This window comes from Varanus komodoensis, unplaced genomic scaffold (genome assembly GCF_004798865.1).
Source record: "Varanus komodoensis strain SLA01 unplaced genomic scaffold, ASM479886v1 scaffold7_1, whole genome shotgun sequence".
Taxonomy (NCBI): domain Eukaryota; kingdom Metazoa; phylum Chordata; class Lepidosauria; order Squamata; family Varanidae; genus Varanus; species Varanus komodoensis.
The window spans coordinates 7,042,418-7,058,475 of record NW_025336479.1 but is presented as its reverse complement, the minus strand read 5'-3'; the positions used below and the strand labels follow the sequence as shown (position 1 = coordinate 7,058,475).

Below are 16,058 nucleotides of genomic sequence, written 5' to 3'. Positions count from 1 at the left end.
GCAGGCAAATTGTACACAAAGAGAAGCTGGAAGAATCTTCTGGTTTGACTGTGGGGCTCGCCCTGCAGAGCAAGCAGTTTGATATTAAGAGCCAGTTGTCCTTCACCCCTGAATATGCAAGAATCACAAGTTGGAATTAAGATCGCAGATGATACCACTCTCGTGGCAGAAAGTGAAGAGGAACTAAAGAGCCTCTTGATGCGGGTGAAGGAGGAGAGTGCAAAAGTAGGCTTGAAACTCAACATTAAGAAAACTAAGATCATGGCATCCAGTCCTATCACTTCCTGGCAAATAGATGGGGAAGAAATGGAGGTAGTGACAGATTTTATTTTCCTGGGCTCCAAGATCACCACAGACAGGGACTGCAGTCAAGAAACTAAAAGATGCTTGCTCCTGGGGAGGAAAGCAATGGCAAATCTAGACAGCATACTAACAAGCAGAGACATCACCCTGCCAACAAAAGTGCATATAGTCAAGGCCATGGTTTCCCCAGTTGCAATGTATGGCTGTGAAAGCTGTACCATAAGGAAGGCTGAGCACAAAAGGATTGAGGCCTTTGAATTGTGCTGGAGGAGACTCCTGTGAGTTCCTTGGACTGCAAGATCAAACCAGTCAGTCTTAGAGGAGATCAACCCTGGCTGCTCTTTAAAAGGCCAGATCCTGAAGATGAAACTCAAATACTTTGGCCACCTAATGAGAAGGAAGGACTCCCTGGAGAAGAGCCTAATGCTGGGAACAATAGATGGCAAAAGAAGAAGGGGGCAGCAGAGGATGAGGTGGCTGGTGTGAGCTTAAGTAGACTCTGGGGGATGGTGGAGGACAGGAAGGCCTGGAGGAATGTTGTCCTTGGGGTCGCGATGGGTTGGACACAACTTCCTGACTAACAACAACAACAACAGTTTTAAAAGAAAAACACTCTCTCTCATAATGAAGCCAGTGCAAAAGAAAAATCAAACGATTGCAGTCCTTTATTTCTCAGCTGGTGATCTTTAGGGTCCTAGTATGATAGCAAGCAACACCCTAATTATATAGAGATTTTTTTCAATATTATGCTTGTGCACCTGGCCTATAACCTGGCCTGTGATCACATCAGCCACAATCAGAGAGTTTGTCCTGAATCCACAGTCTTCATACTTGCTTCTCCTTCACTCGCAGGTGCCAAAGCTGTGCCCAAAGAAACAGCTTCTCCTGTGGAACTGGAAGGAGCTGGAGTCTGCTCAGCCTCTTCCCGCACCTTCACAATCCGCACACTGTTGTCTTTCTTTGATAGCCAGAAAGCTGGGTACAGAGGTTCTGTGAACTTGCACTCAAATTTATGCAGGAGAGTCATGACTTCGGAAATAATGCCGTAAAAGGAGAGGGTGCCCCTGGGATAATCCAAATAGACTCCTATCCTGCTAAATTCCTGGGTTTTCAAGGGGGTCTCCAAATCACTGTGCCAAGCAGAGAACTCTTTGCCATTCCACTTAATGCACCAGGAGAAGTCGTTCCCCGAGATGCAGCTGTTGCTCTCCGAACCTTTCCGGTCGATGCTCTTGGTTGTCATGCCAATGTAAATGCCAGCCCCGAATATCTCAACCTCAAAGTAGTAGCGGCCAATGTATAAGCTCTTGCCTGACAGCACCTGGCGCCAGTGCTCAAATCTCTCTGGGTGATCGGAGTAGGGGTGCTCCCACGGGGTGGTGTTAGTGACCTTGTGATTGTCATCCAAGAGCCTCAAATAGCGATGGGCAGTGACAGGGTCAAAGGTTAGTGGAGAAGTGTCTGCAAAGGAAAACAGATATAATGGTTGCAATCAGAAAAATTGAGTTCTGCACAGAAAACAATACAGGATTTGGCACCCAAAAGACAAGGGATGCGGAGCAAATTCACACAAAACATGAGATCTCTTGGGGTCTCTTTTCACCATTTTTGTGCCTCCCAGTACAAAGTGAGCTTCCTTCCAATTGATCAGAACTCAAGGCTGAGCCCTGTCCGAGGCTTATTTTGACATTCTAGGCATGAGCCCTCTTGGAATTCTTTGCATCATTTGACGCCCACTGCCAATGGAGGCAAAAAGGTAGAAGGCCTTTTTAGTGGCAGCCCCCACCTCCACATTATGGAATGAGTTCTCCCCTGGGGCACGCCTGGTGCCAACACTGTAATCATATCTACATCATTTTCTCTATTCCCAGGTGTCTGACGGCCTATGACAATAAGGTTTTTAATCAGATCACTGGATATCCTTTGGATATGTGCATATGCCTATGTGTCTTCTCTGGTTATATGTTTATAGCCAAACTGTTTTTATGTTATGCATAAAATACTGCATTTTTAAGGTTTTTAATCTTGCAAATCAACCTGAAAGTTTTGGTTCTTGGGTGGTATAGAAACATAATGGATGAAATGCGATGAAAATGAAATGACAGACAGTACATCTCCAAAATTAGTGCCTTTTCCCTTTTTCTTTTGTTTCCCTAAACACTGATAAGGTGGGAGGGAGGGGGTTCCATGGCTTACTTCTAACCATAAGGCAATTTGAGCACAGGCTCTGTACTTTGGATGGGACCATGGGAAGGCCATTCTTTGAATGCCACCAGACTTCTCTATAGAAAAGCCTTAAACAGCTTTTAAGTAATCCCAACTTCCTAGAGCCTGCACCCATCCTTTTGAAACCTGGCTTTTTGATATGTGCCATTTTCATCATGGGGAAATAAGTATAAGGATAATTCCTGCTGCTTCCAGAATAAATATATCAGACTCTGAATCTAAACCACATGAAGAGGTGGTGTTGGAATTCTAAGCTGAAATTCCAAGGTTAATGGACAGCAAGATAAGCCAAGTTCTCCAGCAGGTAAGCGCTGCCTCTAATCTGGAGGCAGATACTGTAGAAAAAGGAGGGTCAGAGGGAAAAGGGTGTGAATTGCTTAGCCCAGTGGCTTGGTGTCAAGTTAAATAAGCAGATCAATCCAGCCTTCCTGCCCACCACGAACCTCACTGAGGGTGGAACCAACCCCTTTTGGAGGTAAAGGGAGGAGGGAGGAGTTTGGAATCAACTGTTAGTATGGGGAAGAACTAACTAAACAATTAGAAAGATTGCTAACTTGATAGATACATCTTGTTAACGACTTTTATATTACTTTGTATAACTAAGCCAGCTTTAACTAGACAACCTTACCTAACAAAAGTTAGAAGGTTAGTAATTAGAAGTTCTGCTGGGAAAGTTAAAGAGGAGAGATTTGCTTCCCCTTCCTGTTGGGAGCACATCTCAGATCAATTTGAGGGTTCTCCTTCCACATGGAGGGTTGTATCTAACCGTCTAAAAGGTGGCAGTTTTCTTGCTTAGGATTACCTCTAAACTTTCTGTCATTTTGGAGCAATAGCGTACAAAGGAATATAGGAAGATAAGGACATCCTTTTTTGAATACCCTCAAAATGTCCAGGCTGTTCTTAAACAAAAATCCTTCCCTCTGTGTTCTTTGAAACCTGGCAGGCTTCCTTCAGAAGAGGTAAGTATCCCTGTAGACTTCTTCCAATTCTTCCAAGAAATAAAAACTTATCTACAGTTTTCTTTTAAAAACTCAAAATATAAAGGCCTATAGCCCAAAACTCACTGCCTCCATTTTTCTGAAATTTGGAAAATGTAATCCCTTCTTATAAGGGGGTGCTTGCAAATTGCACCCACTTCTGAGAAATACAAAAAAAGTTAGAGGGTTTTTTTTAATCCACATGAAAGGCGGAGACACAAAGCTTCAGATGTATGACTCTCAAGTTGAGTTCAGTACTCAAGTGAAAACCAACAGATCCAAGCAGAATTCATCATTTTCTGGAGCACCAAATCAGAATATACATTGAATCTTGCAGATTTTACAGGAGGAGCACATTATACAGAATTTATACCTTTTTTTTGGATCTCTGTATAGAAAATATAGAAGAATCTGGATTTGTTACCATTTCTCAAAAACAAAAAGTTTAGAATTTCATTTTGTGTTACGTAAAATTATCTGCTATTGAGCAAATAAAGAGTAATACTGCCTGCTTGGCTAGTGGATTCCCCTCCTGCCTCCATCACATCTACATTGCACAGTGACAGAGGGAGCGGTGAAGTAGTCATGCGCCCCGCATAATAACAATTGAATTCTTGCATTTATGTTTGGAATGTTACCAATGGCTTGATAGAGTTGTGGGGTTTGGCACCAAGAAAAGAAATACAATAAACTCACTGCAGTGCTCAATCATTCATATGCAATTAAAATCAGATCACAAATTTTAGAATTTAATCCTGATATTAAATTCAGGATTATTGGAGAACCAGTGTGTTGTAGTGGTTAAGAGCATGAGACTGGGACTCAGACGATCTGGGTTCTAGTCCCCGCTCAACCATGGAGCCAACTGGGTGACTCTGGGCCAGTCACAGACTCTCAACCCAACCTGCCTCACAGGGTTGTTGTTGTGAGGATAAGATGGAGGAGGAGATGTAAGCTGCCTTGAGCCCTTGGTAGGAAAAAAGGCAGGATATAAATTGAAAAATAAATAAATAAATAAATAAATATGGGTTTATTTTATTTTATTTTATTTTATTTGCTTTAAACTCTGCAATAGATGTGATCTACGAATATTTTTTCTCCATTCTGGAAAGAATGAGGACAATCTTCCTTCTAATACATTCCAGTGGGTTAATTATTCTAATAATAATTAAAATATTTAATTATTCTAATTAAATATTGTCCCTGTAGCTCATCCTCCACACAATGTCTTCACCCAGAATATATAGCATTCCCTTACATTGTATACAAGGGACAAGGTTCTTGCCATATTAATAAGCAACAATGAATTATCCCCTAGTTAGCACATAAGACTAGCCCATGGTTAATTTAACCCATGGTTTGTTGCCTGGCTCAAGGTTTATCTGCCCTGCCCAGGTTATCAAACAAACCACAGCTTGTTTTCTCAGTTTCTACACTGTTTGTTTCCCTCCTTCTTTGCCTGGTCCCTCTGTGTATCCCAAATGTTTCTTCAGTGCTGACATGTAGATGAGCTGGTTGTTTATTTTTACTTGCCATCTCTGTAGCCTGGCAAGAGACACGTGAACAATTGTGGGTTCACCCAGGAAGACCAAGAGTTCACAGCCCAACAGCAACGCATGGGTCTGCACATGGTTACCAAGCTGTGGTTTGTTGGTGAGGCTGTATTCACATGCCCTGATCAGCTTTCTGTGTAAACCAGGCCCAAGAGTGGAAGGAAAACCCCTTTCAAGCAGGCTCACACGGCCTGTCCTCAACAGGTCGGTCAACCAGACAGAAGACTGAGTTGTCCCTGACGAGCCACTGGAGACGACTTCCATGCTCGCTTTTTACCTTCGCTGGCTTGTCACGTCATCCTAACCCTATGGTGGTATATCAGAACAATATGTTTTGCCTGTCCCATGGCTTCTCAGTACCATGATGGCTTGTGGTGTCTTCTGACACAACTTGTGGAGGTATCAAGGCCAGAAGCAGAGCGCCACTTGGCAACAGTGGCCTGTTGCCACTCCTGCCAAGCAACTAGCTAGAAAGCACCACTGCCAGCTGCCCTTTTGCACAACGGCCAGAGCCCACCCCACCCCGACTGCCTGCTTCCCTCCCTGAAGATGTTCTTTGGGGCAGGAGCTGGCACTCCAATGGTCAGTGCTGGGGAGGGGGCATGCCGCTCGGCTCATTCCCCCACCATCCCCCTGTGCACACCAGAGAAAGCCCCTCGTGCACAGGAGCAGAAGGGGCAAGAATCCGCTGAGCCCCCCATTCTTGCTCCTGCTTGCCAGAGAGGCATCCCCAGCCCAGCATCTGTGGGGGGACAAGGGAATCAGTGGAGCAGCATGGCCCCAAGCAGGCACCGCACCCGGCTGATTCTTGCCCCTTCCACTCACCTGCTCAAGCTCCTTTCCATGGTGCCACCAGCTGATCCCCCCCCCCAACACACACACGCACATTGCCTGAGCATGGATTAGGTGCCTGATCACCTCCCTCATCCTCTCTGCTGCGCTTCAGCATCTGCACCCTGTCTGCTCCTCAGAGACTGCTTAATAGCTGCGGCAAGGCAAACTCGTCTTGTGATCGCGGCTGGCACGGAGAGGAGCCCCCCTGCTCCCCATGGCATCTCCTTGGACCAAGAGTGCAGGAGATGGTGGTTAGCCCATCAAGTTAAAAAAACTGTGCAGGGTTCCTTGTTGTGACATGCAAATCCAGCCAGCAGCTCAGGACATGGAAATACTGGCACAGCGCCACACTAGTACACCTAACTCAGCCTTCCTGAACCTTCAGATGAGCTGAACGGCAACTCCTGGCTCCAGTCTCTTGCCATGCAAGGAGGTAGAAATGTAGATGTGGAGACAGAGGGGATGAGCTGTTTGCATTTGAGTTTGCTTCTAAAGTTTCTGTACAGAGAGCCTTCTGCCCATCTGCACAAGGATAAACTGGTTGCAATAATCTATGCTCTGGTGATCGCTAAATTAGATTGTTGTGATATGCTCTATCCGAATAGTTGATTCAGAAACTGCAGCATATACAAAATGCGGCAGCCAGATTAACAACATGAACCAGAAGGTCTGGACACACTACACCAATTCTGGCCCAGCTGCATTGGCTGCCTATATGCTTCCAAATCTGATTGAAAGAGGTGGTTCTCATCTACAAAGCCCTACACAGCTTATAGCTGAGGGAGCTTCCTACCTGATGGAGCTGATGGACAATCTACCTACATACTATGATCACTCTCAGAAGCCCTCCTCCAAGTACTGCCTCCAAAGAAGGTTTGAAAAGCAGCAACAAGGAGGAAGCCCTTCTCAGTAGTGGAAATCTCTCCCCAGTGAAGCTTGCCTGGTGCCAACTTTGTCCTCCTTTCAATGCCGGGTTGACAGCCTCTGTGCGGAGACATTTAAGGATGTCTGAAATTCCCTGATAGTTTGATGGAGGTACCCATGTCTGCTCTGTATTATATACTGTTTTAGTTGTTAACTTTTTCAGCTATGTTTAAAATGTTTGGATTATGGAAAATTGTAAGATTTTTATTGTATTATATGTGTATTATGTAGACTGCCTAGGGTTATTGGACAGTAGAGAAATTGCATACAGTAAAATAAATAAATGAATGAACGAATGCTTGGAGATCCATGGAAGAAGCTGCATTCTCTAGAGAGAACTACTTCTTTCCATTTTGCACCCCTGCTTACTGCAAATGAGATGGCTTGTGAAAATCTATTTCAGTGAAGTTTTAATATAAGATATGCTGTGTGCTGAATTGTATTTCAGTGCTACTTTTTAATATTTTTGAATCTTGTATGTTTTAATGATTGTACAGTTGGGTGTGTTTTCCAGAACAAAGACTGGAAACTAAACAAAGTCATTAGAACTAGATCACAGATATTAAAGGGAAGCTGAGCTGTTCTGAGTTCAGACTCATTATATTTCTCTTGATACTTTATCCAGCTATTGACTTCATTAATGCTGCATATCATAACTGCAGTATGGTTCTTCTGGCTTATCTTGGTTGTGTTTGATATACCAACACTGTTTTAGAGTAGAGTAACAGCAACAACAATGAAACTCAGAAATAGTGGATGAAAGATGATATTATCAATAGAGAGCTACTGGTCATGATGATATTTTTCTGATGTATCAGAGGCCTCTCAGTTGGGAATGTGTAAAGAATCTGTTTTGGAGGTGGGAATTCATCAGGTTCCCGGGGCTCAACTCCCCAAACCCCATCCCACTTTCTTGGACCATGAATAAGACTTCCTGGTAAGCATGCCTAGCATTCAGACCCCACTCGCTAGGAGTCAAGTCCCATGAAGCACTGCGCCGTGGTCACCCCCCCACACACACACCGGATTGGCACCTTTGTTGGAGATGCACGTGACAAGAAAGAAGATTGCCAGTTCCAGGAGGATTCGCAGGCTTCCTATCAACTTGACTCACTCTGCAAGACAGGGTCAAGCACGAGAGGAAGCCCGTGAACTGAAGAGAGGCAGATTCAGCAAAGCTTTCTTGCAATGGTACTCTCCATACCAGCAGCTGGGGGACAGGAGCAGAAAGGTCATCGTGAAGTCGTGTCTTGCTTATCAACTCTTGCTTGTCAGACACTGGGCTCTCTGGTTGACTACTGCATGAACTAAATGCTGGATTACAAAAGCCTTTGATCTGATCCAACACTGCTGATCTGATCTGATCGGTACCCTGCTTTTCAACAAACTGTGGCATTCAAGATAGGCGTGTTGTGTGTTGTGTTGTGTTTTGTGAATTGCACCAAAAATGGGCCAATGACTTACATTTCAAGAAGTCGCTCCTGCTTTGGGGCTCTGGTGCTGATAGACGGTGCTTGGAGGGAACAATTGCAGACACCATCGTTTTAATGCCAGCATCTTCTGGAGGAAGAAGAAGATGAAGAGGAAGAAGAAGAAGAAAATGAGAGAGAGAGAGAGAGAGATCAGTAATATAGCTAGCTTACTTGTAGAAACAAGTGAGTAATGAATGGTTGAAATGAATGTATGGACTGATTCCTGGGTACTCACCATCCTTGGCAAACTCCTGCAATTTATCCTTATAGGAAGTTTGTAATAGTTGTAAAAGATGTTCAGTAGACTCTGAGACCACCCTTCGGATGCCTGACAATTTGTCTTTTAGTCCAATATACACACTGGGCAGTGTGTCATCTCCTTCACTCTTCTTGAATTCACAGTATTCCTATTAAGAAATGCCCACATACAAGTATCCTTTCAGTCTTCGGTCTTTATCCATCCACTCAGCTACCGTGGCTGGATAAAGCATCATGCTGCCTTGGTCTAGAGCCCCAGACAGACCCCAGATGCCAGTGCATTCCTCCCACAAAGGCCTTGGAACAGCAGGGCAAACTACAGAACAGCAAAAGTTGCCTTGTGTGCAATGCTGTATATCAGTGGTGAGGAATGTCCAGGCAGTGGGGAAGCTTTGGCCCAAGGAACTTCCCATTCTCCCTGCTCCCATGCCCTGCCCCTCCCTCTGCTGCCACTCCAACCCAGTTGTACATTTCTCTGTGTTTGGAGAAAGGGAAATGAGTGGGGAGGGGGAAGGCTTTGCTGGAGTGGTTTCAGGAAGTGTTCCCACTCTTTTAATATCACTCGCCCCTTGAGATCGGCGGCAGAGGCCCTCCTCCGGGAACCCTCTGTGAAAGATATCAGGAGAGTGAGTACCCGGAAGAGGGCTTTCTCTGTGGTGGCGCCCCACCTATGGAATGCGCTCCCCAGAGAGGTCCGCCTGGTGCCGCCGTTATTTGTTTTTCGGCGCCAGGCCAAGTTCTTTTTATTCAAACAATATTTTAATAATTGTTAATATTATTTATTGGTTTTAAATTTTTATAGCCAGGGTGAATCTAGATTTTATATTTTATATTGTATAGGTATGATTGTTTGTTTATTATGTTGGAAGCCGTCCCGAGGCTTTTGCAACTGGGACGGCATATAAAAACTCCAAATAAATAAATAAACCTGAGAGACTGGCACAAGCCATGTGACCCCTGAATCAAATCAAAACGAAACATTTCTCACTTCTTCTGTAGACACTGCTGAAGGGGATGGCACTGCCCAGCCCTCTCTGTGCACCCCTGAAACTATCTGCTTTCCATTCTGAGTGCACACGCCGCACATGACTGGCGCAAGTCACTTTAGCCTTGTCTGAATGTGGAGTTCATCTTTCCCTGTTGGGCAAACGCTACCCAAGCAACCAAAGCTGAGACACACAGAAGGCCGGAGCACTTGTTCAGCAGGCCTCTCAGCTCTACCCAAGGAGGCCTGTGGATCCAGGCACTGCTGACACTCCAGGGAGCATCCTGAAGCCACTACTGCCTGCGGGTTGCTGGGGCAAGACCTCCTTAGGTGAGCTCCACAAAGCCTCGCCGCTTGCCTGATCGCCTGGCTGGCAGCTCCCCTGCTGACTTGGAGCTCCTGCCAAGGATTTCCTCCTCTTGCTTTGGGCATGAGCCAAACTACTTCTGGACTGCAGAAATGAGAGGCATGTGCAGGAGTAGATGCTCATGCCAACGCAGAGCAGCCTGAACTGCTCATCAATAAAAATGAAATAGGAAGGGTACGTTCAATTTGTGTTTCATGCACCCAAATATATTCATCATTTGGGGTCAGCTACACCAATTGTACCTTTGCCCCACTATCACCCGAGGTACCTTGAGGAAGATGATGTCATTGGTGTGTGTAGCCATCTTCTCCAGCCTGTTCTTGCATTCCTCCATCGTCCCTCGCTTGTTCTCCAGGTGGATCTTTATGCCATTGGCATGATTCACTGCAGCTCGCTCTTTCTCCTCCAGGAAAGCTAGTACAACCGAGTGAGCCTTCTTGACGGCTTGTAGCAATTCGTCAAACTTTTCTTCCACCAAGGTTTTGACTTCAGATACTGAACTCTACAGGAGCACAAGTCACCACTTTATTAGTACAAATGTGGCCATGCTCTTCCCCCAGTCCTGAAAGAGGGCTCCTTCCCACAGCCGGGCAGGAATGCTCTAGCAAGGCTGGGAGCTGTCCATTACATCCCCTGGCATAAGAAAGATTACGCATTTCCCCATAACAGATTAATTCACATTTATTTATTGGAGGAGACTTCACTTGTCTCCATATCAATGGACTCGAAGTGTAATAAATCAATAGAAACAATTTAACAATAAGAACAACAAAGACATTTTTAAAAACCCAACTGTCCATAATATATTGTTAATTCGTTTTATATTTTTAATGTATTATATTTTAATGTTTTGTGAGCCGCCCCGAGGCTTCGGTGAATGGGGCAGCATAGAAATTTTCTAAATAAATAAATAAACCAGTACATAAGATGAGCAATGATAAATCAAAACCGAGCTAAAAATTGCCAGAGCAAAAAAGGCCCTCTCTCATGTCTCCATATAAAGAACGGCTCCCCACAGTGAGATGGAGAGCAGACGCCCTCCTCAGTTCATAATACCCAAGCAGGGAGTGTAAACACTCCCTCAAATATTGAGTCCTCCCCACAACAGGACTGCAAAAAACCATGTGGAAAAGTAACAAGGCTGGGATTAAGCATCCTGTGTAATGTGTGTAGCTAACCCTTTCAAGGTCAGTGATCAAGAGACATCGGAGGATCAGGCATGAGAAGTGCAGACAAAAATGTTTATGCACACATTTTCACGCAAAGTTAAAAACTGCTCTGGCACTGTGCTTCTCCACCCACACCCTGCGCCCCCTGGAGCACCCGAGGACCCCCACTGCCTGCCTGGCCCTCTTGCCTGCCTCCTGCAGCTGTCGAGCTGCCGGGTGGCAGCAGGAAGACACAGCTGCTGCCAGGCTCCATCCTCCTGGCCGCTTTTGGGCAGCCAAGCGCTAGTCCCTCTCTTTCTGCCCAAGCCCGCCAGGGCAGGCACCTGCCCACTGGACACCCAGTTGACACCTGCTTGAAGCCTGGTCGGCATGGTGTCTATGGCGCACTTCTGACTTCGGGGTTTTTACGATTGCCCGCTTAAGTGAGAAATGTGTACATCATCTAAGCAGGAACAGATGTCATTTTACTGGGCTTGGCAATGACAGTGTTTCCACATGCCATGGGGGAGGGGGGGCAATTCTTCAGGTTAGCAAGCAAAGTGGCAAAATTGCAAGGACTAATTTAAACCAGCTAAAAAGGAAGAAGTTGAGGAGGCCAGTGAAGTTAACTAAATGGGTTTAAATAAGAGGGCGGACACTTCAGAAAGAGCTTCTCAACCAAAAAGGATGGCATGATAGGAAAGATGTTCATATCTGTGCAGATGTTTCATGTATATATTCTTTTGTGTAAGAGCCATGATTTATGTCTTAAGTCATTTATAATACTTGTTTTTATTATGATTTAATGTATTTTAGGAAGATTTATGTGGGAAATGTATCTTAGATTTGTAGGGAAATGTTCACTATATTAATGTTGATATCTTTATTCTCTTCTATATTGTACACTGCCCAGAAAGCCTTATAGGGTAATGGGGAATAATAATAATAATAACCTCAGAGTTAATTTAAGATTAGAAAAAGAAGAACCTGACATTGACAGATCCATCCATCCCTACACTAGAGCTCTGATCAAATTTGCTCTTGAAGCAGGAACCTGTCAGACTAATGTAGTTCCAGATATCTCTGCAGAAGTAGATCTTTTTCAGGCTGAAGGACAGAGCAGAGCAGGGGAATGTTTTGCTTTCCTCCAGTGACTGCCAGGATAGCAAAAGGCTTTATTTCTTAAGAAGCGTTTCAGAAGATGACAATGGATTGCATTAGTCACTCCTCAGTTATTTTAACAAGAGCCAACCTTGTGGGAAACTCTTGCTATGTGGATGAGTGAGGCAGAGGTTGCCCTGCTGGTGATCTCATCAGACTGCTTCTCATCAAGGAAAATTTGCATAAAGATTGTGCCTCCAGTTTCACTCTGCCCATTTCCGAAGTGTTGGTCCTTGCACCCAATGAACTCCAGCAGGAATAGTGACCTAGTAGTGAGTTCACAGTCTATGTCATACTGGGCTGCACCCCTCTTGGAGAACCTGGCCCACAGCTTGGGAACCTTCTGGGATCCAGCCTTGCTCTTGGATGGCCAGATGGTGGCTGTGGCCAGGAATGGTTTGGCGCAGCCTAGGCTGTTGCACCAGGATGGGCTTTCTTCTGTTGGGAGATCTGACTTCCTGACCTCATCTGACGGGGTCACATCATGCTGGATTCCTGCTATGCACTATATGCGAAGCTGCTTTTGAAAAGTGTCCAAGAACTTTGGGTAGTACAAAATGCTGCAGCTGGAGTTCTGACTGAGGTCCGGTTGTTGGAGCATGGGATCCCAATAATGTTTATTTTTTGGTTCATCCAGAAAGAAGCCCTGGAGAGGCCTTCCTTTGCCCAGAGACGGCAATATTCTGATGTTATATGCTTTGCCCTCTGGTAACAATGGTTTTCTCATTTAAGTATTTGGAAATGGTAAAACACCTTGGGTGCCTTGGCAGAAAGGCAATATAGAAATGTAATGATTAAATAGATACTATCTACTTAGACTTCAATCCCATTGAGTTAAATGACATTTACTCCCAAGTAAGTGCATATAGGATTAGATTCTTAGTCCCCACATAAGGATCATTTTGTTTCCTAGGAACTTTGATTTGTATGAATACTGAACATCTGCACACACACACACACGTGCACACGCATGCACACAAACACACACTCCCCCTACAGTTGTCTTTTTCCGCTGCTCTGTATGCTCTGCTCTTCCCATATTGCATTTTTCCCTGCACTGCATTTTAGAGGCTTTTAGCCAAGCAATGTTTTGTTGTGACTTTACATCTATAATCTGCCACCTGGTACAGAGGGCTGACCCTTTTTGCAGCAGAAGGATGGGCTGAAATGCTCCTAATAAATCCACTCTGGTTTTGGCAGGGGAGGAAGGGAAATGCACCTTTCAGGGGAAGGGAGAATGCAGTCAGCAGATACATCTCTTGGGGAACATGGAAGTGGTTTACAAATTTGTGGGTGCTACAGATTGCAGAAATATGGAAATGTATGACTTGTGGATTGTGACCATAATGAAAATGGGTCACATGACCATATTTTTGGAAAGTAGGGGAAAAGAAAAGAGGAGCAAGTCAAGAAAGGAAGATCTCTGTGATAAATCACTGCCTTTAGTTCTTCTAGAAGGGAAAGAGGGTGATCAAGCCCACCCTCAGCACCCCATCATCCCTGCCAGGGGCCCTCCATGGCCCACTCTTATTGAGGGCTGGTTTGGGAACCCCCTACCAGACTGCCAGTTTGGGAGTCACAATTTAAATTTCCCAAAATGCTGTGGGAAGACTTATGTTGGTCCTTTGGGACACTTCAAAAAATTGAAATGCCAGTTTCTACCAATGGCATTGCTGCTGTTGCCACCACTGCTAGGTAAATCTGAAGAAGTCCATCCATATAAAAGTTGGGCTGGCAGAAGGCCAATCCTCTTCCAGATCCATTTGTGACAACTCAGTAAGTTCCCAAGGTCCCAAGAGAAACCACCTTATATGCAACTCTAACAATGTATCAATGACAAGACTACCCCAAAGCCTTGTTCAGTGTGGAACAACAATAAAGCTAATTCAATGCTATCCCCACCAGGGACTGGTCTTGAAATGAAGTGAGATGCTTTAGTAAAATTCATACCACAATAGACTCTGAATTCTTCTGCAGTTTAACAATTGCATTTTCGGCTGACTTCAGTTTCCAGTCATATTCTGCTTGGAGCTGAAGAAGTTCATACTGCAGAGAGATAAATCAGATGTTAGTGATAGAGATAATACAACAACGCCTCGCATTCAGGAATCAAATTATAGCATTCCTTTCTTTTGTGAACAGTCCCTGTGGGAAATGCATCCGTTTAGGGCCAAGCTTGATGTTCTGTGCAAAGCATAAATCTTGACAAATCAGAGGCATTTTTGGTCTGTAGGAAAGCTCACCTGCGAACAGGTGTTCTGGGTGAGATTTCACTCCCCGTGTAGGATCAAGATCACAGTTAGGAAGTACTCTTGGACCCAGATTTGCTTCTGGGTTGTCAATGATAGCTGCAGGTAGGAGTGTCTTTGCACAGGTTTGACAGGTATGCCACTTTGCCATTTATTTATTATATTTATATCCCACTTTATTCCTATAGTGTGATATAGAAAGGTGGCCCAGTTCTTTCAAGTTAGGCCTTCCAAAATGAATCCTTCAGATTCTAAGGAGGGGTGGAGGGGAGTTGACTTTGCAGTTTCAAGGTTACCAAGTAAAGATGTTTAAAAACAATTCATCTTGTAAAAGGAAGGACATATTTCATTGCTGAGGGGAAGGAGATAGAGAAAGAGTTCGTTTGTTTGGAAAAGGGAAAGGGGGGAGGAGGAAAGAGAGCGAAAGATCTGCTCCCAGCAGGCAGTTTATATAGTTCTTCTCTCCATTTTAATCCCATGACAACCCTGTGAAGCAGGTTATGCTGGCAATCAGTGACTGGCCCAAATTCTCCTCTTCAGGGCTGAGTGGGGACTAAAAGCTGTATCTTCCAAATCCCCATCTGACAGGTTTAACCCCATCTATGTCACACTCTCCCCTCCCTTTTCTTAGAGAAAATAGATCGGGACACTCTCTTTGGCCTCATTTAGAATAGATTACTGCAATGCACTCTGCATGGGCCACCCTTGAAAAGTATTCAAGTCTTCACCCAGTGCAAAGTGCAGCAGCTGGAATGTTACCTAGTTTTGTTTTTGAAGTATATTCCCCCAATGTTGTTTACCCTGCACTAACTGCAAGTTGGTTTTGTGGGCCCAGAACAAATTATTAGTTTGGGGCCAGGTTCCCTAGAGGGCTTCCTTTCTTGTATGAACTTGTTCCAACACAGTTCATAGAGCAGGATCTGGAGTCTTGCTCTAATTCTCATTATCTTCATTTTTTTCACATTTCATGTGCAACCCCTGAGCTAAAGAATACCCTCCTCACTAATGGATCTTCTGTAAAATGTGAAAACAGTTTTTCTGTCACCAGCCTTTTGGGTTGTTCTGAGCTTTTGCTGTGGGTGCATTTTTTGCTAACCTTTTAGCTCCATGATGCTAACTGTCATATAATTCTAGGTGGTCAAGTCTGATGATGATAGAACATTATTTAGGGTAGTTAAGACAAAAAGGGACTGTGAGGAACTCCAAAAGGATCTCTCCAAACCATGTGAATGGACATCAAAATGGCAAATTTAGTACAGTGAAAGTAAATATAAAGTTAAAAGATTCCAACTGCAAGTGTAAACAGATGGGAGTGGAGCTAGTTCTGACTGACAAAGAAAGATCAGATACGGTGGACACCTTGATTAAAATGTTAACTTAATGTGTGGCTGCTATGAAAAAGGAAAACTTCATGTCAGGTATAATTAGGAAGTGATTGAAGATAAAGCTGCCAATGTCATACTACCCTTATAGAAATCTATCATGCAACTACACTTTTCTGATTAAAGTGAAAAAAGAAGTGGAAAAGCAGGACTGCAGCTGAACATTAAGGAAACAAAAATCTTGACTACTGAAGAATTATACAACTTTAATGTCAACTT

General features: G+C 44.3%; 1 protein-coding gene across 7 annotated transcripts in view; it reads right to left on the bottom strand.

Moving 5' to 3' along the window:
- Positions 1-16,058, bottom strand: part of TRIM16 (tripartite motif containing 16) — a 173,761-nt gene that overhangs the window by 12,667 nt on the left and 145,036 nt on the right. For 6 of the 7 annotated variants that reach the window (XM_044453913.1, XM_044453914.1, XM_044453916.1 and 3 more), the window contains 5 exons: positions 14,159-14,254; positions 10,168-10,401; positions 8,525-8,696; positions 8,282-8,377; positions 1,135-1,764 (listed from right to left, as the gene is read on the bottom strand). In XM_044453913.1, coding sequence (XP_044309848.1) covers positions 1,135-1,764; positions 8,282-8,377; positions 8,525-8,696; positions 10,168-10,401; positions 14,159-14,254 — 1,228 coding nt within the window. The remainder of the gene's footprint in view (positions 1-1,134; positions 1,765-8,281; positions 8,378-8,524; positions 8,697-10,167; positions 10,402-14,158; positions 14,255-16,058) is intronic. The other variant, XM_044453919.1, reaches the window with a different exon arrangement.